Source organism: Chlorocebus sabaeus, chromosome 6 (genome assembly GCF_047675955.1).
Source record: "Chlorocebus sabaeus isolate Y175 chromosome 6, mChlSab1.0.hap1, whole genome shotgun sequence".
NCBI classification, from domain to species: Eukaryota; Metazoa; Chordata; class Mammalia; order Primates; family Cercopithecidae; genus Chlorocebus; species Chlorocebus sabaeus.
The window spans coordinates 60,458,463-60,486,366 of NC_132909.1; the positions used below are offsets into that span (position 1 = coordinate 60,458,463).

The 27,904-nt window shown below is 54.2% G+C and overlaps 1 protein-coding gene across 2 annotated transcripts in view; it reads left to right on the forward strand.

Annotated features, from left to right (window-relative positions):
* The first annotated feature begins 7,730 nt into the window (after positions 1-7,730).
* Positions 7,731-27,904, forward strand: part of AP3D1 (adaptor related protein complex 3 subunit delta 1) — a 59,789-nt gene continuing 39,615 nt past the window's right edge. Inside the window, exons 1-5 of one of the 2 annotated variants that reach the window (XM_073017149.1) lie at positions 7,731-8,059; positions 20,187-20,282; positions 21,084-21,164; positions 21,799-21,879; positions 26,833-26,940. In XM_073017149.1, coding sequence (XP_072873250.1) covers positions 7,964-8,059; positions 20,187-20,282; positions 21,084-21,164; positions 21,799-21,879; positions 26,833-26,940 — 462 coding nt within the window. In that variant the 5' untranslated portion in view covers positions 7,731-7,963. The remainder of the gene's footprint in view (positions 8,060-20,186; positions 20,283-21,083; positions 21,165-21,798; positions 21,880-26,832; positions 26,941-27,904) is intronic. The other variant, XM_073017150.1, reaches the window with a different exon arrangement.

The following is a 27,904-nucleotide window of genomic DNA, read 5'->3' on the forward strand; positions in this document are numbered from 1 at the left end:
ATGCATGAATGGGTTGGTGGATGGATGGATGATGGGTGGGTAGATGTATGTATGTATGAATGGATGATTCGATATGTGGCTGGGTGGATAAGGAGGTGGAAGGATGGATGAAAGGATGGATAATTTGGGGACAAGATAACAGATTCGGGCTGGAGCTGGGACTGATGACAACTGTCCCTATCTCCTGCTAGAGCTCAGGGCTCCAGGCCAGGATCTTTTCGGAGAGAAGCTGCCCCCTCTTTGAGTCTGGCTAGCACTGCTCTCTGCTGGCCACCCTGGAGGTTGCAGCCAGCCCACCAACTCCCAGTGATGGAAGAACAGCGCTGTCCGCTGTCGTCAAAACCATTCTTCCTTTTTCTTTTCTTCCTTTTTTTTTTTATTTTTGAGATGGAATCTCCCTCTGCCGCCCAGGCTGGAGTGCAGTGGCCGGATCTTGGCTCACCGCAAGCTCCGCCTCCCAGGTTTACGCCATTCTCCGGCCTCAGCCTCCCGAGTAGCTGGGACTACAGGCGCCCGCCACCTCGCCCAGCTACTTTTTTTGTATTTTTTAGTAGAGACGGGGTTTCACCGTGTTAGCCAGGATGGTCTCGATCTCCTGACCTCGTGATCCGCCCGTCTCGGCCTCCCAAAGTGCTGGAATTTCAGGCTTGAGCCACTGTGCCCAGCCAAGTTAAACATTTCTTAAATGCCCACCCATACAGCAAACAAAAGGACAAAGTCCCAATACCATAGAATTTGTGTTCAGGTGGGAGGAGGATAATAATAAACAAAATAACTAGGTAGAAAACAGAGCGTGTTGGAAAATAGGGGAAAAGTCCAGTAGAGAAGGGGGCAGGGAGTATGATAGGGACTTAATTTGTTTTTTTTTTTTGAGATAGAGTCTCGCTCTGTCACCCAGACTGGAGTGCAGGGGCACAATTTCAGCTCACTGCAACCTCCGCCTCCTGGGTTTAAGTGGTTTTCCTGCCTCAGCCTCCTAAGTAGCTGGGATTACAGGTGTGTGCCACACCTGGCTAATTCTTTTTTTTTTTTTTTTTTTTTTGAGCCAGTGTCTCACACTGTCACCTGGGCTGGAGTGCAATGGCGTGATCTCGGCTCACTGCAACTTCCACCTTCTGGGTTCAAGCAATTCTCCTGCCTCAGCCTGCAGAGTAGCTGGGACTACAGGCACCTGCCACTGAGCCCGGCTAATTTTTTTTTTTTTTTTTTTTTTTTTTGTATTTTTAGTAGAGGCAGAGTTTCACTATGTTGACCAGGCTGGTCTTGAACTCCTGACCTCATGATCTGCCCGCCTCGGCCTCCTAAAGTGCTGGGATTACAGGAGTGAGCCACTGCGCCAGGCCTGCCTGGCTTTTATATTTTTAGTAGAAGCAGGGTTTCACCATGTTGGCCAGGCCGGTCTAGAACTCCTGACCTCTAATGATCCACCCACCTCGGCCTCCCAGAATGCTGGGATTACAGGCGTGAGCCACCACGCCTGACCGTTGTGTTTTTGCTTGTTTGTTTGTTTTGAGAAGGAGGCTTGCTCTGTCACCCAGGCTGGAGTGCAGTGGCGAGGTCATGGCTCACGGCAGCCTCAACCTCCTGGGCTCAAATAATCCTTCCACCTCAGCCTCCCAAGTAGCTGGGAACACAGGGGCATTACCATGCCCAGCTAATTTTTGTATTTTTTGTAGAAACAAGGTTTTGCCTTGTTGCCTAGACTGGTCTTGAATTGAATTCCTAGGCTCAAGAAATCCACCTACCTTGGCCTCCCAAAGTGGTGAGATTACAGACATGAGCCACCGCCCCTGGCAATCCTTATAGACCAGCTTGAACTTTTTCTTTCTTTCTTTCTTTTTCTTTTTTTTTTTTTTTTTTTTTTTTTTTAGACGGAGTCTCGCTGTGTCGCCCAGGCTGGAGTGCAGTGGCGCGATCTCGGCTCACTGCAAGCTCCGCCTCCCGGGTTCACGCCATTCTCCCGCCTCAGCCTCCGAGTAGCTGGGACTACAGGCGCCCGCCACCACGCCCGGCTAGTTTTTTGTATTTTTAGTAGAGACGGGGTTTCACCATGTTAGCCAGGATGGTCTCGATCTCCTGACCTCGTGATCCACCCGCCTCGGCCTCCCAAAGTGCTGGGATTACAGGCTTGAGCCACCGCGCCCGGCCTTTCTTTTTTTTTTGAGACGGAGTCTTGCTCTGTTGCCCAGGCCGGAGTGCAGTGGCACAATCTCAGCTCACTGCAACTTCTGCCTCCAGGGTTCAAGCAATTCTCCTGTCTCAGCCTCTGGAGTAGCTGGGACTATAGGCACACACCAGCATGCCCGGCTAATTTTTTATCTTTGAGACAGAGTCTCACTCTGTCCCCCAGGCTGGAGTGCAGTGGCATGATTTTGGCTCACTGCAACCTCTGCCGCCCGGGTTCAAGGTATTCTCCTGCCTCAGACTTACGAGTAGCTAGGATTACAGGTGCCCTCCATCACACCTGGCTAATTTTTGTATTTTTAGTTGAGACGTGGTTTCACCGTGTTGGTCAGGCTGGTATCGAATTCCTGAAATCGTGATCCTCCCACCTCGGCCTCCCAACGTGCTGGGATTACAGGTGCGAGGCACCACACCCAGCAAGAAGGATATTTTAAAGGACACAAATACACTGCCAGATGAACAGATACACAGGATGAGGTCTGCAAGGAGCCTGAGGGCAGCAGCTTCTGTCCCTGTGGAATTGGGGTGTGTACCACCCTCCCGGAAGGTGGATGAGTTCTCATTCACCCTTCCGTCCTCAGGTACAGCTCTCTGGAAGCTCCCTGAGCCCTTTCTTGTGTGTGTGTGTGTGTGTGTGTGTGTGTGTGTGTGAGATTAAGTCTCACTCTGTTGCCAAGCTGGAGTACAGTGGCACGATCTCGGCTCACTGCAACTTCTACCTTATAGGTTCAAGCGATTCTCCTGCCTCAGCCTGTTGAGTAGCTGGGAGTATAGGTGTGCGCCACCACGCCCGGCTAATTTTTGTACTTTTACTAGAGATGGGGTTTCACCATGTGGGTCAGGCTGATCTCGAACTCCTGACCTAGTGATCAGCCCAACTGGGCCTCACAAAGTGCTGGGATTACAGGCATGAGCCACCACGCCTGGCCCTACCCCACCCTGGCTTTTTTTTTTTTTTTTTTTGAGACAGAGTTTTGCTCTTGTCACTCAGGCTGGAGTGCAGTAGTGTGATCTCTGCTCAGTGCAACCTCTGCCTCCCGGATTCAAGTGATTCTCCTGCAAATCAACCTCCTTGAGTAGATGGGACTGCAGGTGTGCTAAAAACACCTGGTTAATTTTGTCTATTTATTTTTACTTTTTTGAGACAGAATTTTGCTCTTCTTGCTCGGGCTGGAGTGCAAAGTCGCGATCTCGGCTCACTGCAACCTCCACCTCCTGGGTTTAAGCAATTCTCCTGCCTCAGCCTCCCGAAGTAGCTGGGACTACAGGCACCTGCCACCATGCCTGGCTAATTTTTTTGCGTTTTTAGTTGAGACAGGATTTCACCATGTTGGCCAGGCTGGTCTTGAACTCCCGAACTCAGGTGATCCACCCCCCTCGGCCTCCCAAAGTGCTGGGATTACAGGCACTAGCCACGCCCCCGGCCCCCTTTTGGGTTTTAATGGCGACTTCATTAAATAGACATGATTCACAATCATAAAGAAATGTTGGCCGGGCGCGGTGGCTCACGCCTGCAATCCTAGCACTTTGGAAGGCCGAGGCGGGCAGATCACAAGGTCAGGAGATCAAGATCATCCTGGCTAACACGGTGAAACCCCGTCTCTACTAAAAACACACACAAAAAAAATTAGCCGGGAGAGGTGGCAGCACCTGTAGTCCCAGCTGCTCAGGAGGCTGAGGCAAGAGAATGGCGTGAACCTGGGAGGCGGAGCTTACAGTGACCCGAGATTGCGCCACTGTATTCCAGCCTGGGCGACAGAGCGAGACTCCGTCTCAAAAAAAAAAAAAAAAAAAAAAAAAAATGTAATTGGGCATTAGTATGATCTCATATGAATAGACTGACTGGGGAGCCAGGCAGGGCCTGTCTGTCCAGATTCTTCTTGCTCTCTCTGTGCAGCTTTCCTTCCTCCAAGGTATGGAGCATGACCCTCTCTGGAATGAGGCCTTTGGGCTCCCAATCAGATTACAGTCCTGCCTTGGGCAGTGAAAAGAGGACAGAAAGACAGAGAGATTCTGTTTCCCTAGGCCTTCGCCTGAGGACTAAAGAACCCATATTTAGGCCGGGCGCGGCGGCTCACGCCTGTAATCCCAACACTTTGGGAGGCCGAAGTGGGCAGATTACGAGGTCAGGAGATTGAGACCATCCTGGCCAACATGGTGAAACCCCATCTCTACTAAAAACACAAAAATTAGCCAGGCGTGGTGGCAGGCGGCTGTAGTCCCAGCTACTTGGGAGGCTGAGGCAGGAGAATTGCTTGAACCTGGGAGGCAGAGGTTGCAGTGAGCAGGCTGGTGCACTGGCTCACACCTGTAATTCCAGCACTTTGGGAGGCCGAGGAGGGCGGATCACCTGAAGTCAGTAGTTTGAGACCAGCCTGGCCAACATGGCAAAACCCAGTCTCTATTAAAAATACAAAAATTAGCTGGAGGTGGTGGCAGGCAGCTGTAATCCCAGCTACTCAGGAAGCTGAGGCAGGAGAATTGCTTGAACCCAGGAGGCAGAGGTTGCAGTGAGCTGAGATCGCACCACTGCATTCCAGCCTGGGCAACAGAGTGAAACTCCGTCTCAAAAAAAAAAAGAAAGAAAGAAAAAAAAAAAAATCAGGTCGCCGCAGTGGCAGAGGTTGCAGTGAGCCGAGATCACGCCACTGCATTCCAGCCTGGGCGACACAGCAAGACTCCGTCTCGGGTGGGGGGAAAGAAATCACAAGGATGGCTGGAAACTGTTTGGCACCAGCTTCCAGTGCTGGCACACATATGTTCTATTACCCACTGATTCCTCTACTATTGCTGATAGAAATGCATAAATACGTCCTCCAAAGATATGGAGCCACCATACCCAGCAGTTCCTTTTTTTTTTTTTTTTGAGACGGAAATCTTGCTCTGTCTCCCAGGCTGGAGTGTAATGGGGTGATCTCAGCTCACTGCAACCTCTGCTCCCTGTGTTCAAGCCATTCTCCTGCTTCAGCCTCCCCACTAGCTGGGATTACAGGCGCCCACCACCATGCCTAACTAATTTTTGTATTTTTAGTAGAGGTGGAATTTCACCATGTTGGCCAGGCTGGTCTCAAACTCCTGACCTCAAGGGATCTGTCCTCCTCGACCTCCCAAAGTGCTGGGATTATAGGCGTGAACTGCTGTGCCCGGTCCCCACCCCACCCCACCCCCTTTGTTTTTGAGACTGTGTTTCGCTCTTTTGCTGAGTCTGGAGTGCAGTGGCGCGATCTCAGCTCACTGCAGTCTCTGCCTCCTGGACTCAAGTCATTCTCCTGTCTCAGCCTCCTGAGTAGCTGGGATTACAGGCGCCTTCCACCACGTCCGGTTAATTAATTAATTTTTTGAGACGGAGTCTCGCTCTGTTGCCCAGGCTGGAGTGCAGTGGCACGATCTCGGCTCACTGCAAGCTCCACCTCCTGAGTTCATGCCATTCTCCTGCCCCAGCCTCCCGAGTAGCTGGGACTACAGGTGCCCAACACCATGCCCGGCTAATTTTTTGTAGTTTTAGTAGAGACGGGGTTTCACCGTGTTAGCCAGGATGGTCTTGATCTCCTGACCTGGTGATCCGCCCGCCTCGGCCTCCCAAAATGCTGGGATCACAGGCGTGACCACCGCGCCTGGCCTAATTTGCTGGTCTCGAACTCCTGACCTCATGTGATCTGTCCCTCTAGGCCTCCCAAAGTGCTGGGATTACTGGTGTGAACCATTGCACCCATCCTCCCTGCCCCACCCGCGGCCTTTTTTTTTTTTTTTTTTTTTTTTAAGATGAGTGTCTGACTATATTGCTCTGGCTGGCTTTTATCTCCTGGGCTCAAGAGATTCTTCCTAAACTTTGGGATTTTACAGGTGTCAGCCATCCTGCCCCACCAGGATATAAGTCATTTGTCAGATACAGGTATTGTAAACATCTTATCCCGGTTTTTTTTTTTTTTTTTTTTTTTTGAGACGGAGTCTCGCTGTGTCTCCCAGGCTGGAGTGCAGTGGCGAGATCTCGGCTTACTGCAAGCGCCGCCTCCCGGGTTCACACCATTCTCCCGCCTCAGCCTCCCAAGTAGCTGGGACTATAGGCGCCCGCCACCTCGCCCAGCTAGTTTTTTGTATTTTTAGTAGAGACGGGGTTTCACCGTGTTAGCCAGGATAGTCTCAATCTCCTGACCTCGTGATCCACCCGCCTCGGCCTCCCAAAGTGCTGGGATTACAGGTGTGAGCCGCCGCGCCTGGCCCATCTTACCCCAGTTTTTATTGCTGTTACTTTCTCTCTCTCTTTTTTTAGACGGACTCTTGCTCTGTTGCCAGGCTGGAGTGCGCCATCTCGGCTAACCGCAACCTCTGCCTTCCGGGTTCAAGCGATTCTCCTGTCTCAGCCTCCCAAGTAGCTGGGATTACAGGCCCACATTCACACCCAGCTAATTTTTGTATTTTTAGTAGAGACGGGGTTTCACCATGTTGGCCTGGCTGGTCTCAAACTCCTGACCTCCAGTGATCTTCCCGCTTTGGCCTTTCAAAGTGCTGGGATGACAGGCGTGAGCCACCACGCCTGGCCGAGCTTCTAAAGTTTTTTTTTTTTTTTTTTTTTTTTTGAGACGGAGTCTCGCTCTGTCGCCCAGGCTGGAGTGCAGTGGTGCAATCTCAGCTCACTGCAAGCTCCGCCTCCCGGGTTCACGCCATTCTCCTGCCTCAGCCTCCCGAGTAGCTGGGACTACAGGCGCCCGCCACTGCGCCCGGCTAATTTTTTGTATTTTTAGTAGAGACGGGGTTTCACCGTGTTAGCCAGGATGGTCTCGATCTCCTGACCTTGTGATCCGCCCGCCTCGGCCTCCCAAAGTGCTGGGATTACAGGCGTGAGCCACCGCGCCCGGCGCTTCTAAAGTTTTTTTTTACAATCTCAGTGATGTATCTCGGAGGGCAGGGACTCAGTATATCTCATTTACTGCTGCATGCCCAGCGCCCCTTACCATGCCTGGCACACAATGGGCCCTCGACAAATGTTTATTGAATGAATGACAATGTCGTAGTCTTGTCTCTGGCCTCATTTTCTTCCTGTGGGCATGTTAATCTCTGTCTTGCCCATTTCACAGGATGTTGTGAGGCTGCAGGAACCACAGGATCCGTTCCCCCACCCGCCCAGGCGTTGGGTTTGGAGGCTCTCAGGACGCGTCAGCTTTTACATTCAGGAAAGGCGGAGCTCCAGTCTTCCCCGAGAACTTGCCGGCTAAGCTCCACGTGGGCGCCCCGCCCACATCCAGCCACGCCCACACCTGTCAGTTGATGGGCGGGTCAGGACCAGCCTCTAAGGGCGTGGCTAGAGCACAGAACAAGGAAGAAGGCGGAGTTCCGGAGGTCACTGACCAATGAAAGCGCAGGTCTTTTGGCCGGAAAAGGCGGGGCCGCGCGCCGGAGAAGGTGGTGCCACATTTCCATTGGGTTACCTGTCGTCGTCAGGGAAACGCAGCGTCTCCCCGCTAGGGAGGTGAAGGGGCGGGGCTTCCAGGGAGGTGGGGCTTCCGAGGCCCGCTCGGCTGGGACCGGGCGCTAGCGGTCAGCTGACCGGCCGCCATCTTGTCCGCCATTTGCAAGTGGCCCGGAGCAAGATCGCGGCACCTGCCGAGCGGGTTGCCACCTCTGCGGCGGTCCTTGGACCCCGCCGCCGCCCTGGCCTGGGAGCCTGCCCCGCCGCAGCGGCCGGCAGCGCAGCGCTCCGCGGGCGGCAGGCGCGGGCCCCAGGCCCCCTCACGGCGCCCAGCCGCGGGCCTCCCGGGGCAAAAGCCCGTGGGCCGCCGCGATGGCCCTCAAGATGGTGAAGGGCAGCATCGACCGCATGTTCGACAAGAATCTGCAGGACTTGGTCCGCGGCATCCGTAACCACAAGGAGGACGAGGTGAGCCCGGCACGCCAAGGGGCGGCTCGGCCTGGTCACCGCCCCAGCCTCGGGCCCAGCGCTGCTCACTGGGCCTGCTCGGCCCGGGCTCTGTCTTAGTTCGAGGTCCCGCTCTCGGCTCCGGCCCTGCCTGGCCTGGGCCTGGGGCGCCGCCCTCGTCTTCGGTCCCTCAGTCTCAGTTTACCCCCGAGGGGCGAAGGCCTTGGAGCAGCACATCTAGGGTCCTCGCCTCATCGGATCACTGCGGGGAAGCGCTGTTCAAAACGCAACGCCCTGAGCCCCGCCGATGCGTGCTCTCCCCCTGGACCCTCAGTTTACTCGCTCAGAGGGAGATTCGGGCCCACCTCCCCCTTGGCTCGGGTGACCCTCTCAGGGGACTTGCGAGGTCGCTGGGCAGAGCTTCTCCAACCTGAGTGTGTTTCCGAATCACCGATTTAAAAATGCAGGGGCCCGCGCCCCGCCCCCGGACCCTCCCTGGGAGACCGGGGCAGAGGGTCCTGGGCCGCCCCTGGAGAAACTCCTTCTTCCTTCTGGGTAGTGTAAATGCGCGTCCAGGTCGTTGCCTGGGGCCTGGCTCGGAACCGGGCAGGGTCTTGGGGCCTTGCCTCCAGTGCCCCCGTTCCCAGGAAGGCGAGGCTGCTGCTAGGAAGGAGGGAGGACAGCGGCATCCTAAGCCCGAGTGAGGTAGCAGCCTGGGGGAACCTGGAATGGGGAAGCTGACTTCAAGTAGGAACCTGAAAGCCGGCGCGAGGAAACGGTTTTCCAGAAGTAAAATTACAACTATGGGGATCGTTTCCTTCCCGCTTCTCCCTTCCCCCAACCTGTGACCTAGATTGAAAGAGAATGGGCACAGTGGCCACCAAGCGTCTCGCTTCCTTGAAGGATACCCATGCAGCCCTTGGGCAGCGGGAGCCTTACAAAGTGTCCTACCTGAGGGACTGCCTGCCTGCTTCCCTGCGTGGACAGCAAGGCCAGCCTGAAGGAGATCCGCCGTCTGATACCGCACCAGTCCCAGTGCCAGAGGCTGTGTCCCGGACGAGGTGCCCAGGAGGGCAGGGAAGTGAAGGGGTTTGCTTGCAGGCTCCGTGTCCCTCAGCCCATGCCCCTCTCCCTGGGAACCTGAGCTCTTGCCGGATTGTTACACCTTTACGCTTTTCTGGAAGTGGTGTGGCTTCGCCTGCCCCCACGTTAATGAGGTCATTTTTGTTCTTCTCCAACCCCCTTACCTTCGGCTTTCTTGGTTTTCATCATCTCAGAAGCTCTCCCTAACTGCTTTGGTTACAATGTGTAACTAACTGGAGTAATGTTCAGATTCTTTGTGAGTTGAAAGCATGGCTGATGGACCTGGTCTTTACTGTACTGAGCGTGGTTCACCAGATTGGAAATGTGGTTTGCTTCCCAAGAGGCCTTTTTCTGCACGGGCAGGATCTCCCAGTGCCCGTCCCTGTCCCCGTCAGCACATGTCACTGAGCAGCGTGTTCTGGAATCCTGAGGATGGGCCGGGGGATTTGTCCAGTGGAGGACGACACCTCTAGTCTGGGGCGTGGTTTTCAGGGGGATGTACCTGTCTTCACTGGGAAGCCCCTGAGCCTGGGTTTCTTCCTTTGGAATTGGTGTGAGTTGATAGCGCCCTCCCTACAAGCATGGGCCCCTTCAAGGGGGTATTGGTAGTGGAAACTTTTTTTTTTTTTGAAACAGACTTTTGCTCTTGTTGCCCAGGCCCGAGTGCAAAGGCATGATCTTGGCTCACCACAACCTTTGCCTCTCAGGTTCAAGGAATTCTCCTGCCCCAGCCTCCTGAGTAGCTGGGATTACAGGCATATGCCACCACGCCCAGCTTTTTTTTTTTTTTTTTTTTTGTATCTTTAGTAGAGAGGGGGTTTCACCATGTTGGTCCGGCTGGTCTCGAACTCCTGACCTCAGGTGATCCGCCCGCCTCAGCCTCCCAAAGTGTTAGGATTACAGGTGTGAGCCACTGCACCCGGCTGGGAAACATTTTTAAAACAGCGCAGCGCTCTCCTTGAAAGTCACAGATTTCCTCATGGGCCCTGCCATTGGCCAGTGGGTGATTTCAGACAGGACGTGTGGTGTCTGGGGACCCAGCTTTCTCGCCAGAAGACCGTTGTTGTGGCCCAGAGGGTCGTAACTCAGCTGTTCATGTCTGATTCTGGATGTTGTCTGCAGCTGCTGGAGTCTCCTGATTGGAGAGCAGCAAATGACTGTTCAGGGACAGTTCTAGTCGTCCCCCCAGCACCCGCACTCACTCTAAAAACGCAGCTGCCCTGTAGACCGTATGTTGTGGGCTCTTCCCTCCCACCCACCGCGCCCGGAACGAAGACTCTAGATGGTGTGCATTTTCTGCAGCAGTATAGTTTCCAAAAACAGTTTCCATTTCGTAATGGATTTTCCCCTAAAACTTGAGCGTGGCATCATGGAAGCGAGGCTCAGCCATGACTTTGAAAGCGGCGTGGAAAGGCAGCGCGATGGAGTTGAAATGGCGTGAGGTTTGGGAGATCCGAGTCCAGGTGCTTGGCTGAGTGGCTGACTTCCTGGGGCGGCCCATGGAGAGCCCCCTACTCTGTCTCCTCCTGTGTAAGTGGGGATGACGTCACCTGCCTCCTTGCTGAATGATGCTGAGGATGCTGCAGTGAAATGCGGTTTCCTGGAAGCACCAGAGCGCTGAGGTTGTCCACTGTTTTCCAGACCTCAGGCTGTGACCTCTTTGTGGGTTGTAAATTCAATTTAATGGGTTATGCTAGGTAAGAAAAAGGAAAAGAAACTAGAAAAGACCAGGGTACAGACACATACGGTAACTGTCCTGTCCTGAAACTTTGATTTCTACATGTGATACTTGTGTGCACATGTGAACCTATCGGGTTCCCATGCAAAACCCATTCAGATGAGTCCTTTTAAAAAGCATGAGAAGTAGTGGTCTCATTTGTACGTGTCTTGGTCCACTTGAGGGTGTCCTCGGTTTCTAAAGCTCGGTAGAATTGGCACAAAAGCCAAACGACTTTTAACACTTTATTCTCACAAGTCCTTTTCATAGTTTTGGGAAAGTTTTCTCCATTTTTTTTCTTTTTTCTTTTTTGGAGACTAAGTCTCTGTCACCAGGCTGGAGTGCAGTGGCACCATCTCTGCTCACTGCAAACTTCGCCTCCCAGATTTGAGTGACTCAATCTCCTAAGTAGCTGGGACTGCAGGTGCGCACCAACACACCCAGCTGATTTTTGTATTTTTAGTAGAGATGATTGTTCACTATTTTGTCCAGGATGGTCTTGATCTCCTGACCTCGTGATCTGCCCACCTCAGCCTCCCAAAGTGCTGGGATTACAGGCGTGAGCCACCGCGCCCAGCCAATTTTTTCTTTTTATTTTTTGTTTTGTTTTGTTTTCTTCTTTTTTTTTTTCGAGACAGAGTCTCGCTATGTTGCCCAGGCTGGAGTTCAGTGGCACAATCTTGGCTCACTGCAACTTCCGCCTCCTGGGTTCAAGCAGTTCTCCCTGCCTCAGCCTCCCGAGCAGACTCCAACTCAAAAAAAAAAAAAAAGATATAAAGATACTCAATTTGAACTGAGTGTGTCTTCTCTTCTTTTAATACCATCAGTCATTCCCCTAGATCAGCGTCTGCCCCTCAGCACTGTGGATGTGGGGGGTGGATCATTCTCTGGGTAGTGCTGTTCTGGGCACTACAGGGTGCTGAGCAGCGTCCCCGCCCCCACCCACTCCATGCCAGGAGCTCCTCTGGTCATGCTAGCCACAGGTGTCCCCAGACCAACATGTCTCTTGGAGGTAGAATCAACCCCAGATTAAAAGTCCCTGAGCCCACTTGCCGGTAAGAGAAGTCTCCCAGAATTCCCGAATGCCTCCCTGTTGTCCAGGTGCCCTTATCCCCAATGCTGTCACGGTGGTGGTAGATCGAGGGCGTGGATTCTAGTTTGCTTTTTTTTTTTTTCTCCTCCTAGCGTCTTTAATGGCAACATATGCAATGCATAGGACATTGTACAGCCTTTTTTTTTTTTTTTTTTGAGATGGGGTCTTGCTCTGTCGCCCAGGCTGGAATGCAGCAGCATGATCTTGGCTCACTGCAACATCCACCTCCTGGGTTCCAGTGATTCTCCTGCCTCAGCCTCCCAAGTAGCTGGGATTACAGGTGCCCGCCACCACACCTGGCTAATTTTTATATTTTTAGCAGAGACGGAGTTTCACCATATTGGCCAGGCTGGTGTTGAACTCCTGACCTCAAGTGATCCACCCGCCTCGGCCTCCCAAAGTGCTGGGATGACAGGCGTGAGCCACTGCGCCTGGCCTGTACAGCTGATTATTATGGTAACGATCCTGACTTCTGTGAGTTTAATTTCCTTGACTTGCTTGTAGTTTTATCACTTAAATTCGTGTCCCTGAACCATAGGCGTGATTGCCTAAGGTGTATGTGCTTTGCTGCCGGCGTGGTGGGGAGCTGTCCTCGGTCCTTGCCGTGGGTGACTGTGCTCTGTTGTTTACACGCAGCTTCCCTACGTGGTCTCTGGTCAGACGCGTGGGTGGTTTCCATGTGGGATCGTTTTATGAATGGTCTCAAGCCGTGGCAGCATGCAGCGCACCCAGCCCTCAGGACAGCGCCCACTCCCCACAGAGCCGCTCCCAGCAGCAAGTGTGAAAGCCGCAGCCTCGCCTCCTGCACCACCAGCAGAGCTAGGGTGTTTGGGGGGTGCAGCCACAGTGTCAGCTCCCCTGATTATGAGTGCGGTTCACTCATTCACGGGTGTTTAACTGCTTGCGTTCTTCCTGAAGCTTTCTCTCCAGGGCTTGGGCCTCTGTCTGTTGTACTACTCTGCAGGGGTTTTCAAAAGGCAGCCTCTGGGCAGAAGGCTTGGCGTGTGTGTGGAGGTGGCTTCAAGGCCGAGGCATGTGGGTCCTGGAGGGACGTGTGGGCGGGGGTGTGCTCTGCCCTTGTAACCAGCTTCTGGGTGATGCTCGCTTGCGTTGTGCCTTGGAGAGCCAGGAAGACCAGAGGGCAGGAGTGGCGACACCAGACCTGGGTATGCTCTGGCCCAGCCCTGGCACTGTGGACATCAGGCTGGATGGTTCTTGGGGTGGGGGTGTTAGGGCATTGCAGGGCACTGAGCAGCGTCCCCAGCCTCCACCCACTCCATACCTAGATCTCTGCAAGTCGTGGCAACCACAGATGCCGCAGACATTGCCCAGTGTCCCCTGCGGGGACAGAGTCACCTGCTGGGAACCACTGCCCTAGGAGTTCTTGGATTGGCTGGTGGCCGACTTGTCCACGTGGCAGAGAGACAGGCAGAAGGATGCAGGGTCCCGGGTGGCCTGGGCATCGCCATGTGGCCCCCTCTGTGCTGAGTGGTCTCTGATGCTCCTGTTAATCTGTGACCAGGAAAGGCCGGGCGTGGTGGCTCAAGCCTGTAATCCCAGCACTTTGGGAGGCCGAGGCGGGCGGATCACGAGGTCAGGAGATCGAGACCATCCTGGCTAACACAGTGAAACCCCGTCTCTACTAAAAAAAAATACAAGAAAATTAGCCGGGCGTAGTGGCAGGCGCCTGTAGTCCCAGCTACTCGGGAGGCTGAGGCAGGAGAATGGCGTGAACCCGGGAGGCGGAGCTTGCAGTGAGCCGAGATCGCGCCACTGCACTCCAGCCTGGGGCACAGAGCAAGACTCCGTCTCAAAAAAAAAAAAAAAAAATCTGTGACCAGGGCCTGAGGACCCTCCTCTGCTCTGCCCAGGCCTCCAGCCCTCAGGGACCTGCAGTCCAGGTGGAGCCTCACGTCCGTCCTGGCGTTTTGTCCTGTCCTGTGATGCTGCTGAGCCAAGGTGGTTCCTTTCTTTGAATAGTTGTATCGAGATACAATTTGCATGCCATAAAATCCGCCTGTTCTAGGCATGAAATTCAGTAGATTTCAGTATATTTACAAGCGTGCAGTGATTCAGCACAGTAAATTCAGAACAGAGAAACCTCATGCCCTGGCAACCACTGACCTGCTGTCTCTGTGGATTTGAGCCAGAAGCGTTCTGTTTGTTTGTTTGTTTTTGGAGACATAGTCTCCCTCTGTCGCCCAGGCTGGAGTGCAGTGGTGTGATCTTGGCTCACTGCAGTGTCTTCCTCCCAGGTTCAGGCAATTCTCCTGCCTCAGCCTCCCGAGTAGCCAGGATTATAGGCATGCGCCACCACACCAGGCTAATTTTTGTATTTTTCGTGGAGACAATGTTTCACTAAAAATGGCTAGGCTGGTCTCGAACCCCTGACCTAAATTGATCTGTTCGGCCTCCCAAAGTGCTGGGATTACAGGTGTGAGCCACCGTGCCCCACCTCGACTCAGAGGGTTTTATTGGTGACCGTGCCACAGACATCCAGGCTGAGGTGAGGGGCCATGAGTTACAGGACTGAGCGCAGAGACGGGCTGAGGCTGGACTAGATGGGGCCGGCCGGGATCTGGTGCTGGATGGGGCTGTTTCTGGCCTCTGCCCTGTTGGGTGTTTGTGTGCTGCACCAGCCTCAGTCGTGGGAGTGGAGGTAGGTCCCGGTGTGGGGGCCTCGGCTCCATGCTGTCTCAGCGTGGCCGCGGCTGCTCTGCTCCTGGGTGCAGAGGGCATTGAGCCTGTCCACAACGAGAGGGTAAACCAGGACAGCGTTCCGGGCTGTAGAAGGAGCAGCGCACTCTGCAGGATAAGCTCCTTTCATGCTGCTTCTGGGGTTCTGGGGTTCAGTGGCTTTTCTGTTCGAATTTGAAGTGAGGGTGATTGTGGATGATAACTTACCCTGGGCAGGATCCTGGGCAGGATGGAGCTCTTCGCTGGCACGTCTCCTTTCCTTACCCAGTTACTGTTGGGACTTGGAATTCTTTTTTTTTTTTTTTTTTGAGACGGAGTTTCACTCTTGTCGCCCAGGCTGGAGTGCAATGGCGCGATCTCGGCTCACCACAACCTCCGCCTCCCGGGTGCCAGTGATTCTCCTGCCTCAGCCTCCCAAGTAGCTGGGATTACAAGCATGTGCCACCACGCCTGGCTGATTTTGTGTTTTTAGTGGAGATGGGGTTTCTCTATGTTGGTCAGACTGGTCTCGAACTCCTGACCTCAGGCAATCCGCCCGCCTCGACCACCTGCAGTGCTGGGATTGCAGGTGCAGCCCCATGCCCGGCCGCGGCAGCACTTTCGTGTATTTCTCTTTTTATTGTTTTTGGGGCAGTCTTGCTCTGCTGCCCAGGCTGGAGTACAGGGCTACGATCACGGCCCACTACAGACTTGACTTCCTGGGTTTAATCAATTCTCTTACCTCAGCCTTGCAAATAGCTGGGACTACACGATGTGCCACCACACCCAGCTAATTTTTTATTTTTTGATTTTTTTGAGACAGGGCCTCAAAAACCTCATCTCTACACAAAAATACAAAAATTTGGCATGGCCGGGTGCAGTGGCTCACTCACACCTGTAATCCCCGCACTTTGGGAGGCTGAGGTGGACGGATCACGAGGTCGGGAGATGGAGACCATACTGGCTAACACAGTGAAACCCCATCTCTACTAAAAATACAAAAAATTAGCCAGGTGAGGTGGCAGACGCCTGTAGTCCCAGCTACTGGGGAGGCTGAGGCAGGAGAATGGCGTGAACCTGGGAGGCGGAGCTTGCCGTGAGCCGAGATTGCGCCACTGCACTCCAGCCTGGGCGACAGAGCGACACTCCGTCTCAAAAAAAGAAATAAAAAGAGGCTGGGCGTGGTGGCTCACTCCTGTAATCCCCACACTTTGGGAGGCCTTGGCCGAAGCAGGCGGATCACCTGAGGTCAGGAGTTCGAGACCAGCCTGGCCAACATGGAGAAACCCTGTCTCTACTAAAAATGTAAAATTAGCCTGGCGTGGTGGCACATGCCTGTAATCCCAGCTACTTGGGAGGCTGAGGCAGGAGAACCACGCTCGAGCCCGGGAGGTGGAGGTTGCGGTGAGCCAAGATCACACCATTGCACTCCAGCCTGGGCAACAAGAGCGAAACTGTTTCAAATAAAAAAAGTAAAAACCCCTCAGAACCCCCAGTGGGGTGAGGGGCGTCGGGTTTTGCTCTCATGAGCTGGGTGAGCTCCGAGGCCCTCAGCCTGCATGCAGCTCAGCGGCCCGGCTTCCCTCAGCCTTGCAGCCACGTGGAAAGCACCGTGGGATGTGTCGAGGGTTCAGCTCGTTGGTCTTTGAGCTGGACGGCACCTGAGAATCAGCTGCTGAGGTTGTGACCATGCGGCCTCCGTGGTCTCAAGATGCTGACTTCATTCATTGGAGGCGAAGAACTGAGAATCGGAACTTTAAAACTAGAAAAAGTGCCAGCCAGGTGCGGTGGCTCACACCTGTAATGCCAGCACTGTGGGAGGCCAAGGTGGGAGGATCACTTGAGGTCAGGAGTTCAAGGCCAGCCTGGCCAACATGGCAAAACCCCGTCTCTACTAAAAATATAGAAATTAGCCTGGCGTGGTAGTACGTGCCTGTAACCCCAGCTACTGGGAAGGCTAAGGTAGGAGAATTGCTTGAACCTGGGAGGCAGAGGTTGCAGTGAGCTGAGATCACACCACTGCACTCCAGCATGGGCGACAAGAGCAAAACTCCGTCTCAAAAAAAAAAAAAAAATATATATATATATATATATGTATATATATGTAATTTAAAAACTTAGCTTAATATGGGGGCATGCACCTGTAGTCCCAGCTGCTCGGGAGGCTGAGGCGGGAGAATCTCTTGAGCCTGGGAAGTTGAGGCTGCAGTTAGCCGTGATTAGGCCTCTGCACTTTAGCCTGTGCAATAGAGGAAGACCCTGTCTCAATAAAAAAAAAAAAAAAAAAGGCCGGGCGTGGTGGCTTACACCGGTAACCCCAGCACTTTGGGAGGCCGAGACAGGCAGATCATGATGTTAAGAAATCGAGACCATCCTGGCCAACATGGTGAAACCCTGTCTCTGCTAAAAATGCAAAAATTAGCTGGGCGTGGTGGTACATGCCTGTAATCCCAGCCATTTGGGAGACTGAAGCAGGAGAATCATTTGAACCGAGAGGCAGAGGTTGCAGTGAGCCAAGATCACGCCACTGCACTCCAGCCTGGTGACAGAGCAAGACTCGATTAAAAAAAAAAAGGTACCCCAGGGAGTTCTCCTGTGTATCTAGGGTTTAAATGGCCTGTGTTACTGTAGCCCTGAGAAGTTAGTATATAAAGGAAATATGCATGCTGTGTTCCAAATTACATCCCAGAATTAAATAGATGCTGAAACCAGCATCAGTGTTTTAGCATCTCACTTGCTGTGTGGTGAAGTGTGAATTTGGTGTGGAACTAGCTGAAGTATTTGAGAAATTTCACATGTTGCTCCTCTAATTTCCCTTTGTTTTTGTAGAAAGTGTCATGTATAGCCACATTATACCTTCAAATAATTTTTTTTTTTTTTGAGACGGAGTCTTGCTCTGTCACCCAGGCTAGAATGCAGTGGCACGATCTCGGCTCACTGCAAGCTCCGCCTCCTGGGATAACGCCATTCCATTGCCTCAGCCTCCAAAGTAACTGGAACTACAGGCGCCCACCACCACGCCCGGCTAATTTTTTAAAAAATATTTTTGGTAGAGACAGGGTTTCACCGTGTTAGCCAGCATGGTCTCAGTCTCCTGACCTCATGATCCACCCGCCTCGGCCTCCCAAAGTGCTGGGATTACAGACGTGAGCCACTGCGCCTGGCTACCTTCAAATAATTTAAATCTATGTTTATAATATAATTTTCTGGGTCTAGATCATGTCTCTATACCCCGACTAATAAATTCTTTTCTTCAGGCTGGGCGCAGTGGCTCACGCCTGTTATCCCAGCACTTTGGGAGGCTGAGGTGAGCAGATCATCTGAGGTCAGGAGTTCAAGACCAGCCTGGCCAACATGGTGAAACCCCGTCTCTACTAAAAATACAAAAATTAGCTGGCGTGCTGGTGTGCCCCTGTAATCCTAGCTACTCAGGAGGCTAAGGCAGGAGAATCACTTGAACCCGGGAGGTGGAGGTTGCAGTGAGCTGAGATCGCGCCACTGCACTCCAGCCTGCATCAGAGCAAGACTCCGTCTTAAAAAAAAAAAAAAAAGTTTGTTTGTGTGAGGCTTGGTCTGAGAGGAGCTGCTTGGTCTTTATCAGCAGTTAAAAAGCCAGGAAGGAGTCCCAGGGTTGCGACCCACTGCCGAGTTCCTAGAAAGCTGACTAGTGGCTGGGCGTGGTGGCGACCCCTGTGGTCCTAGTGCTTTGAGAGGCTGGGCACGGGAATCACTTGAGTCTGGGATGTGGAGGCTGCAGTGAGCGGTGATCTCCCGATTGCACTCCAGCCTGGGTGACAGCGTGGGACCCTGTCTCAAAAAAAATCAATAAAATCAAGCAAGTTGACTGGCGTAGACCCACCACATTGTGTGTATCCATTCATCAGCTGTGAGCATGGGGGCTGTTCCTGTTTCAAGCCACTATAAATGGTACTACCATGTGCGTTCGTGTGCTTGTTTTTGTTTGGACACCTGTTTTCCATCTCCTTGGGTGCACGCCCAGCAGTGGAATTGCCGGGGCAGTAACTCCACATGGAACCTTGGAGGAACCCCAGGCTGGTTTCCACGGCAGCCACGCTGCCTGACATCCCATCCCCCTTGCCCTCGTGAGGGTCTGACCTCTCCACGCCTGTGATGGTCTTTTTGTTCTTTCCCTTATAAATCATCAACAGTCCTGACCTTTTGAGCAGGAGGAGTGAGTTATCCTTGCTGTGGGGATGGGAGCACAGTCCTGGGGTGAGGTGTAGTAATTTGAAGCCCGTCTGGAGGATCGGGTGACACTTGTTCCGTTGTACAGAGTTGGATCATAAAACATTCAGGAAAATATTGTGTCTGTGCTCCCCCCAGCCCCCCACTCCCCCACAGCTGTGGCTCCTTCCCTGCTTGGTGTAGCTGGCAGCCGAGCTTGGGGTGTGGTCCTGGGTGACACATGAGTGGTGGGTATTCCTGGGGCTGCTTCGAGGCCAGCTACAGTGGGGCTGGGGACAGAAGTGCGATGGGGTGGGCTTGCCATCCTTGCCTCTGGTGGGCACAGCAGGAGGAACGTTGCATCCCGACGTAGGGGCCGGCAGGATGGGGCCCAGGCAGCTGTCACTCCTTGTCTGTTGTCGGATGATGGAGAGGGGCTCCCGTGCATTAGGAGGGCTTGTCGTGGGGGCCTCATCGTCCACTGAGGGAGGCGCTCCAAGCTTCTGCTGCTCCCTCCTCTCTCTCCTTCCGGGTGGGGTGGGTTGTCTCTGGGGCCAGCATGGCATCGACCCGGCTTGTCTCTGGTGCCATGTTGAGCGGCTCACGCCTGTCTGTCTCTTGGGAACCTTGCCTGCCATTTGGACCTTGTACCTGAGTTTGCTTGGGTCAGAACTATCCTTAATGGTGTACTGGAGACACACACAGTTAGTGAGCAGGCCCAGGGGGATCCAGACACATCCCCCCAAAACCTGAGCACGGTGTTCACAGCAGCGAGGGTCACACTGGCTGAAGGTGGGGAGACCCCACACGTTCATCCACCAAGGAGTACGCAAACAGCGGGGCGTGTGTAGTGGAATGCTGTGTGCCACCACCACGGCCAAGTTCCAAAACATTCTCAGCCTAGAAAGAGCACGAATCCTCTCCGTCTCCTCCCCCAGCCTCTGGCACCCACAAATCCCCTTTCTGTCTCTGGATTGGCCTCATCTGGGCATTTCATAGAAATGGATCATATGGTGTGCTCTCTTGTGTCTGTGTGGCTTCTTTATTTCTTTTTTTTTTTGAGACATAGTCTGGCTCTCTCACCTAGGCTGGAATGCAGTGGTGTCATCACAACCTCTGCCTCCTGGGTTTAAATGATTCTCCTGCCTCAGCCTCCTGAGTAGCTGGGATTACAGGCGCCCGCCACCACGCCCCGCTAATTTTTGTATTTTTAGTAGAGACGGGCTTTCACCATGTTGGGCAGGATGATTTGAACTCCTGACCTCGCGATCTGCCCACCTCGGACTCCCAAAGTGCTGGGATGACAGGCGTGAGCCACCACTCCTGGCCTGGAATCAGTATTTCAACCATCTTAGCTAGATGTTTGTAATTTCTGTGTTTATCTCCCATTATAGGCAAAATACATCTCTCAGTGCATCGATGAGATCAAGCAGGAGCTGAAGCAGGACAACATCGCGGTGAAGGCGAATGCGGTCTGCAAGCTGACGTATGTAAGTGTCTGCCGGTGGCCCGCGCCCAGCACTGTCGGGCTGCTTCACACTCAGCGCGTGTCCCCCTGTTCATCAGCCTGTCTGTCCACCTGTCAGTCATTGGTACCACCGCTGTCGGTGAGCGCCTTAGGGCCAACCCGGAGTCCTGGAGCGGAGAGCCATGATTGTCACATGACTGGCAAACAGGCCAGAGGGCAGCAACCCACAGGCCCTGGTGGTAGCCCCGAGGGAGCCCCATGGGGTCCTCTTCTGGGTGGGATTCACTAGGGACACCCCTTGCCTGCAGTCTCGGCTCCCACCACAGGCTGCGCCAGGACGCCTAGTGGGGAGAGCTGGGGCCCTGGACCTTCCTGGGCTGGCTCCCTTCCTGGCTGCAGTTCCAGGTCAGTGCGTGAGCTGGGGACAGGCACTCCTCCCTCTGGCCTATTTTCCCGTGGGAGGTAGCGAGACGAAGGGCTCGTCCAGGGTCCCCCATGCTCTGCTCATCTCGTAACTATTTCAAGGAGCCGATTCGCCAAGGGGTGGTAGGGGAATGTAACCAGTACCCATAAGTGCCAGTTAGCCAATTGCGGACATTGAGCCTCTTTTTAGTGCCTGTCACTAACCTGTCCCTGTAGCTTTTAAATGTCAGAATCGTTTGTCAAAAGAAGAAATTAAAGGCCTCAGGGGCGTATATTGGGTGGTTTGTTGACCATGAGTGAGTCTGTTCCGTGTGCTGGGAGGGAGCACTTCATGCTACGGCTCAAACCCTTTGTCTCCACTTTGGCTTGTGAGTGCAATTTCCTGTGCGTCCCGTAACAGTTACAGATGTTGGGATACGACATCAGCTGGGCCGCCTTCAACATCATAGAAGTGATGAGTGCCTCCAAGTTCACCTTCAAGGTGAGGTTCCGGGACGGCGAGGCTGGTGGGGTGGGGGGAGTGATTACAGGTGTGAGGCACCGTGCCCAGCCAATTTTTATTATTATTATTCTTGAGACGGAGTCTTGCTCTGTTACCCAAGGTGGATTCAGTGGCCTATAATCCCAGCCCTTTGGGAGGCTGAGACAGGTGGATCACCTGAGGTTGGGAGTTCGAGACCAGGCTGGCCAACATGGTGAAACCCCATCTCTACTAAAAATACAAAAATTAACAGGGCGTGGTGGTGCGCGGCTATAATCCCAGCTACTTGGGAGGCTCAGACAGGAGAACTGCTTGAACCCGGGAAGTGGAAGTTGCAGTGAGCTGAGATCGTGCCATTGCACTCCAGCTTGGGCAACAGAGTGAGACTCTGTCTCCAACAAAAAAAAACTCATACATATTCCAAACTCTGGGAATTTCCTTCTGGAATTTTGAAGAAATGTGGGTTGGTTTTCAAATGCGGATTGGTTCCCACTTGCTGGTGGCCCCCGCGTCCAGGCTGCAGGGCGTTGCTTCTGGACCGGCGTTGCCTGGTGCGGACGCTGCAGAGTAGAGCTGGGAGCTCCTGAAGGCTGCAGGTGCCCGGCCTCTGATGTGCTCGTCTGTTTTCTCCCAGCGAATCGGCTACCTCGCTGCTTCCCAGAGCTTTCATGAAGGCACCGATGTCATCATGCTGACCACCAATCAGATCCGTAAGGTAGGTCCCCGGCCCAGGCCACTCTGTGCTGAGTGCAGCCTGTCCCCTGCCAGAGCATCTGGTTTCCACGCTGGTCTTCCTGTGGGCAGCAGGCACCTGTGGCACCCTGGAGTGCGAGCAGGGCTTCTGCAGCCACGGTCTTCCCAGCAGACACGGAGAGGTGGCCCGGTGGGTCTGAGTCTGCGCTCCCTGGTGGGGTTGTGAGGTGGAGGGATGCTGAGCGTGCGGTGCCCCCTTCCCTCGCTCACCACATGGAGGGGCCGGCAAATGGGGCTCCAGGGTCCACTCGAGGCTGGCCTCTGCAGTCGCCCCCTTTCTTCCCTTCTCCCCGTATGGTAGTGCCTGCTGTAGCTGTGGGCCCTTCGTCCCCATATGGGGTGCTTCCTGCCCGCGGTTTCTTTTGAGTCCCACGAGGTGCATTTTTCAGCACCATGTAAATGTTGCATTTTGAAATGGTCACGAAGGCCATTGGGTAGCAAAGGTCCTCCTTGGCCCCTGAGCTCTGAACATGTTTGGTTCCTGCCTCTCGATGGAGGGGTTGGGGTGTTGGAGAATCAGGCCCACCCTTCTCATGGGCACCTGGCCCCTTTCTGGTCCTAGACCTCACCTCAGAGGCCGTGGCCCCGGTTCTCCAATGTCCATGTGCAAGAGCAGGACCCTGTGACTGTGTTGTTGACCCCACAGGGTGACCTGGCTACCTGGGTCAGGGACTCCCAGCCTGCCGAGGCACAGGTGGGGGGGTACTGGTGGTGACTGGTGCCCGGCACAGGGTGTGGTGCAGGTCCCGGGACTGTTGGCTCTACTGGGCTCACTGTTGTGGGCAAGATTATGGAGCTGGGCATCCCGCCTGGGCTGCGGACGACATGTGCCCTCGATGCCGTGGGATCTTGGGTCATGGCCATGAGGGTGACTGGAGTGCCTAGCAGGAGGGGCCTGGGTGGGAGTCTGGCCCACTGAGAGGAGGATGGGAGCGGGTTTTGCAGGTGGTAACTGGGAGGGAGGAGGGTGGAGGTCTCCAGCCGCCCTGGATACCCAGGTGGCAGCTGCCCAGGAAGGAGGGCCACATGTCGGGCCCAGGTTTGTGTCTCTTGCTGATGGGCTCGGACGGCCGGATCCCTGTGTGAGCACCTCACTGGGGACTTACATCCACCACTGCCTTGCCAGGTGCTTGGAGCTGTTAGGCCCTGTGTGTCGGGCGTGGCTCTGACCCGGTGCCTGCCACTGGCTGGCCTCAGATGCAGGTGGTGTCTGTGGGGCTCCGGCTCAGCCAGTTAGCACCTGCTTCCTCTGTGTAGGATCACATGCTCCCGATGTTTGCAGTCCACTGTGTCATTTTTGTTTGTTTGTTTTGTTTTGAGACTTGAGTCTTGCTCTGTTGCCCAGGCTGGAGAGTAGTGGCGTGATGTCGGCTCACCACAACCTCCGACTCCTGGGTTCAAGCAATTCTACTGCCTCAGCTTCCTGAGTAGCTGGAATTACAGCTGCCCTTGTTTTTTGTTTGTTTGTTTTTTGTTTTGTTTTTGAGATGGAGTCTTTGTCACCCAGGGTGGAGTGTAGTGGTGCGATCTCAGCTCACCACAACCTCCACTTCCCGGGTTCAAGTGATTCTCCTACCTTAGCCTCCCAAGTAGCTGGGATTACAGGGGTGCACCACCACACCCGGCTAATTTTTTTGTGTTTTTAGTAGAGATGGGGTTTCACCATGTTGGCCAGGCTGCTTTCGAACTCCCGACCTCAAGTGATCCACCCACCTCGGCCTCCCAAAGTGCTGGGATTACAGGTGTGAGCCACTGCACCCGGCCCTCATTTCTTTTGTTTGTTTGTTTGTTTGTTTGAGATGGAGTCTTGCTCTGTCGCCCAGGCTGGAATGCAGTGGCACAATCTCGGCTCACTGCAAGCTCCGCCTCCCAGGTTCATGCCATTCTCCTGCCTCAGCCTCCTGAGTAGCTGGGACTATAGGCACCCACCACCATGCCTGGCTAATATTTTGTATTTTTAGTAGAGACGGGGTTTCACCGTGCTGGCCAGGATGATCTCGATCTCCTGACCTCGTGATCCACCCGCCGTGGCCTCCCAAAGTGCTGGGATTACAGATGTGAGCGACCGTGCCTGGCTTGTTTTTTTTGTTTTGTTTTCTTTTTTTTTTCTTTTTTTTTTGAGATGGAGTCTGGCTCTGTCACCCAGGCTGGAGTGCAGTGGCCGGATCTCAGCTCACTGCAAGCTCCGCCTCCCGGGTTTACGCCATTCTCCTGCCCCAGCCTCCCGAGTAGCTGGGACTACAGGCGCCTGCCACCTCGCCCGGCTAGTTTTTTTGTATTTTTTGGTAGAGACGGGGTTTCACCGTGTTTGCCAGGATGGTCTCGATCTCCTGACCTCGTGATCCGCCCGTCTCGGCCTCCCAAAGTGCTGGGATTACAATATTGAGCCACCGCACCCGGCCTGTTTTGTTTTCTTTGAGACGGAGTCTTGCTCTGTCGCCCGGGCTGGAGTGCAGTGACCGGATCTCAGCTCACTGCAAGCTCTGCCTCCCGGGTTTACGCCATTCTCCTGCCTCAGCCTCCCGAGTAGCTGGGAACTACAGGTGCCCGCCACCTCGCCCGGCTAGGTTTTTTTTGTATTTTTTAGTAGAGACGGGGTTTCACCGTGTTAGCCAGGATGGTCTCGATCTCCTGACCTCGTGATCCGCCTGTCTCGGCCTCCCAAAGTGCTGGGATTACAGGCTTGAGCCACCGTGCCCGGCCTCCTGGCTTGTTTTGTAATTAAAAAAATTATTTTCTGGGCTGGTGTGGTGGCTCACGCCTGTAATCCCAGCACTTTGGGAGGCCAAGGCAGGTGGATCATCTGAGGTTGGGAGTTTGAGACCAGCCTGACCAACGTGGTGAAACCCAGTCTCTACTAAAAATACAAAATTAGCCGGGCATGGTGGTGCATGCCTGTAATCCCAGCTACTCAGGAGGCTGAGGCAGGAGAATCGCTTGAACCCGGGAGGTGAAGGTTGTGCTGAGCCGAGATCGCCCCATTGCACTACAGCCTGGGTGACAGAGTGAGACTCCGTCTCAAAAAAAAAAAAAGACAAAACATTATTTTCTTACCTTTTTTTTTTTTTTTTTTTTTTTGAGACAGGGTTTTGCTCTGTCACCTAGACTGGAGAGCAGTGGCGCGATTGCAGCTCACTGCAGCCTCGACCTCCTAGGCTCAAGCGATCTCCCCACCTTAGCCTCCTGAGTAGCTGGGACTACGGGCATGCACCACGATGCCCAGATGATTTTTTTGTATTTTTTGTAGAGGCAGGGAGGGTTTCACTATGTTTCCTAGGCTGATCTTGAACCCCTGGGTTCAAGTGATCCTCCTGCTTCGGCCTTCCAAAGTGGTAGGATTAGAGGTGTGTGCCACGGTTTCCAACTCACTGTGTTACTTTATTTTATTTTGTTTATTTATTTTTTGAGACGGAGTCTTGCTCTGTTGCCAGGCTGGAGTGCAGTGGCACAATGTTGGCTCACTGCAACCTCTGCCTCCCTGGTACAAGCAATTCTCCTGCGTCAGCCTCCCAAGTAGCTGGGACTACAGGTGTGCACCACCATGTCTGGCTAATTTTTTGTATTTTAGTAGAGACGGGGTTTCACCATGTTGGCCAGGATGGTCTTGATCTCCTGACCTCGTGATCTGCCCACCTCGGACTCCCAAAGTGCTGGGATTACAAGCGTGAACCACTGTGCACGGCCACTGTGTCATTTCAAAAGAACCAGTTGGCCCCATCTCTACTAAAAATACAAAAATTAGCTGGGCATGGTGACATGGCCTGTAATCCCAGCTACTTGGGAGGCTGAGGCAGAGAATTGTTTGAACTTGGGAGGCAGAGGTTACAGTGAACTGAGATCGCACCACTGCCCTCCAGCCTGGGGGACAGAGTGAGACTCGTCTGAAAAAAAAAAAAGCTGGCCTTGTCATATTTTGATCACAGAATGGTAACCCTGAAAACGGATCTTGATAGGTGCATATGTAGATGGAGTCTTGGGAGTTTCCTTAAGAAAATCTCTCCCCGAGAGCAGGTTTGTGATATCAAGAGAAGGTTTGTTTCCCTGAGTGCTGAGACAGGAGCCGGGGGGATGCCGTGTTTTAGTGAGAACTGCGGGAGTGAAGAGCTGGGGCAGAGTCCAGGGGAGCGCGGGGGCAGCTGCCAGCTGAACTTGGAGAGGGGCCCACGGGAGCTGTTCCTGGGCCCTTCCCCTCAGTTGTTGGGGAAAGGGACCCCAAATGGAAGCAGGCTCTCCGAGGACCCCATCCTGCGGGGCGTGTCTTCCGCCTGTTCCGTGCCAGGCCCAGCAGCACCGTCTCTGTGGACTGGGAGCTGCCAGTGATGGGTGGGGGCAGCCCTGGTTTTAGGCCTGGCTCTGCTCTTGCACCCGTGGTGGCCCTTCCCCACACTTGCAGTGACTTGTGACAAGTACCTCTGTCCCAGGAGGTGCCAGGAAACTCGGTTGATTCCCACACAGAGTGCTTCAGTGTGTGGCTTAGACCTCCCTGTCCCCAGCCCTGCCCATCCGGGAGGAGCCCAGGAACTCAGCTGATTCCCGCCCACAGAGTGTTTCGGCCTGTGCCTCAGACCTCACTGTGCCCGGCATGCCCACCCAGGAGGAGCCACGGAACTCAGCTGATTGCCACACACACAGCCCTCCAGGCTGTGCCTCACACCTCAGTGTCCCCAGCCGCGCCCATCCCGGCTCCTTTCTTGGTGACAGTGTCTTCCATGGGCTCTAAATTGTTCCTCCTCGTCTGAGTTCAGCTCCAGACCCCTCTGCAGCAGGGGTGATAAGGCACAGCTGCACCCCAAGGGGATATGCCGAGTCCTGGGGCGTCCTGGGAGGATTTTGCTCCTGCTGCTCCTGGCGACCCAGGCGTCGGATGTGCCGCCCAGGGCATCCTGGCCACGGCCCTTTCTCTGCCGCTTTCCAGGACCTGAGCAGCCCTAGCCAGTACGACACAGGTGTTGCGCTGACGGGTCTGTCCTGCTTCGTCACCCCAGACCTTGCCAGAGACCTGGCAAACGACATCATGACACTGGTGAGTTTGTAAGCTTGCCCGCCACCCTGCACGTCTGCTCGGGGAAAAACTCGGTCCAAGTGGCGTGCCAGGGAAGCTTGGCCGTGCGGACACCGGCTGGGGCCCTGGTGTGTGGCCTGCCTGAGATGGAACCAAATCACTGTCAGCTGGTGGGGCGGCTCTTGGGCCGCTTTGATTCCTGCGTGTCTTGAGTTTATGTTTGAAATCATCCTGCCAAGAGGAGGAGCAGGGTCTCCCTGATGGGCCAGGCCCGGTGGGGGATGTTGGCCCCGAGGTCTGACAGTGGCTCCTGTCTGAGCTGCCAGTGGGCTTCTGTGTGGTCCTCTTTCCTCCATCCCTGACCACGGTTGGGCTCCTCCCTGCCACTCCGCTTGTCAAAGGCTACAGCCCCGGCTGTGACAGTCTAAAATCTGAGAAGCCCCTGGAAATTTTGGCCCCAGAAACATCTGTTTTGTGCCTGACTTAATCTCCAGCTCATGAGGGAGACCTTTGTTCCTTTTCATTTAAAAAACAGCAGCCAGATTAACAGTATGGAAGGGCGTGGTTTCCTCCCTGGGAAGCGCTGTCCCCGCGTGGCTGCCTGTCGGCCCAGAGGTGTCTAGATCGTGGCTGATGGGTGCTGTCCCCGCATGGCTGCCTCTCTGCCCAGCAGTGTCTAGATTGTGGCTGATGGTCTTGGAGATTGTCAGCACAGCCTGCTGAGCTTCTAGATCAGGGATCAGTGGGCTGCGGCCCAGGGCCAAATCCAGCCGGCTGCACCTTCTTTCCATGTGTCATGTCGTCTCCAGTGGCCTGGGCTATGAAGGGCACAGCCGCGTGGTCACGACAGAGGCCGTCTGGCCCACGAAGCTGAAATCACTGACTCTGGCCTTCACAGAGTGCCGGCTCCTCTACAGTAAAGCAGTGGGGAGCCTGTGAGTGGGCGGATGTCAGCGCCCCATCATGGGGTGGCTCTGTCAGGACC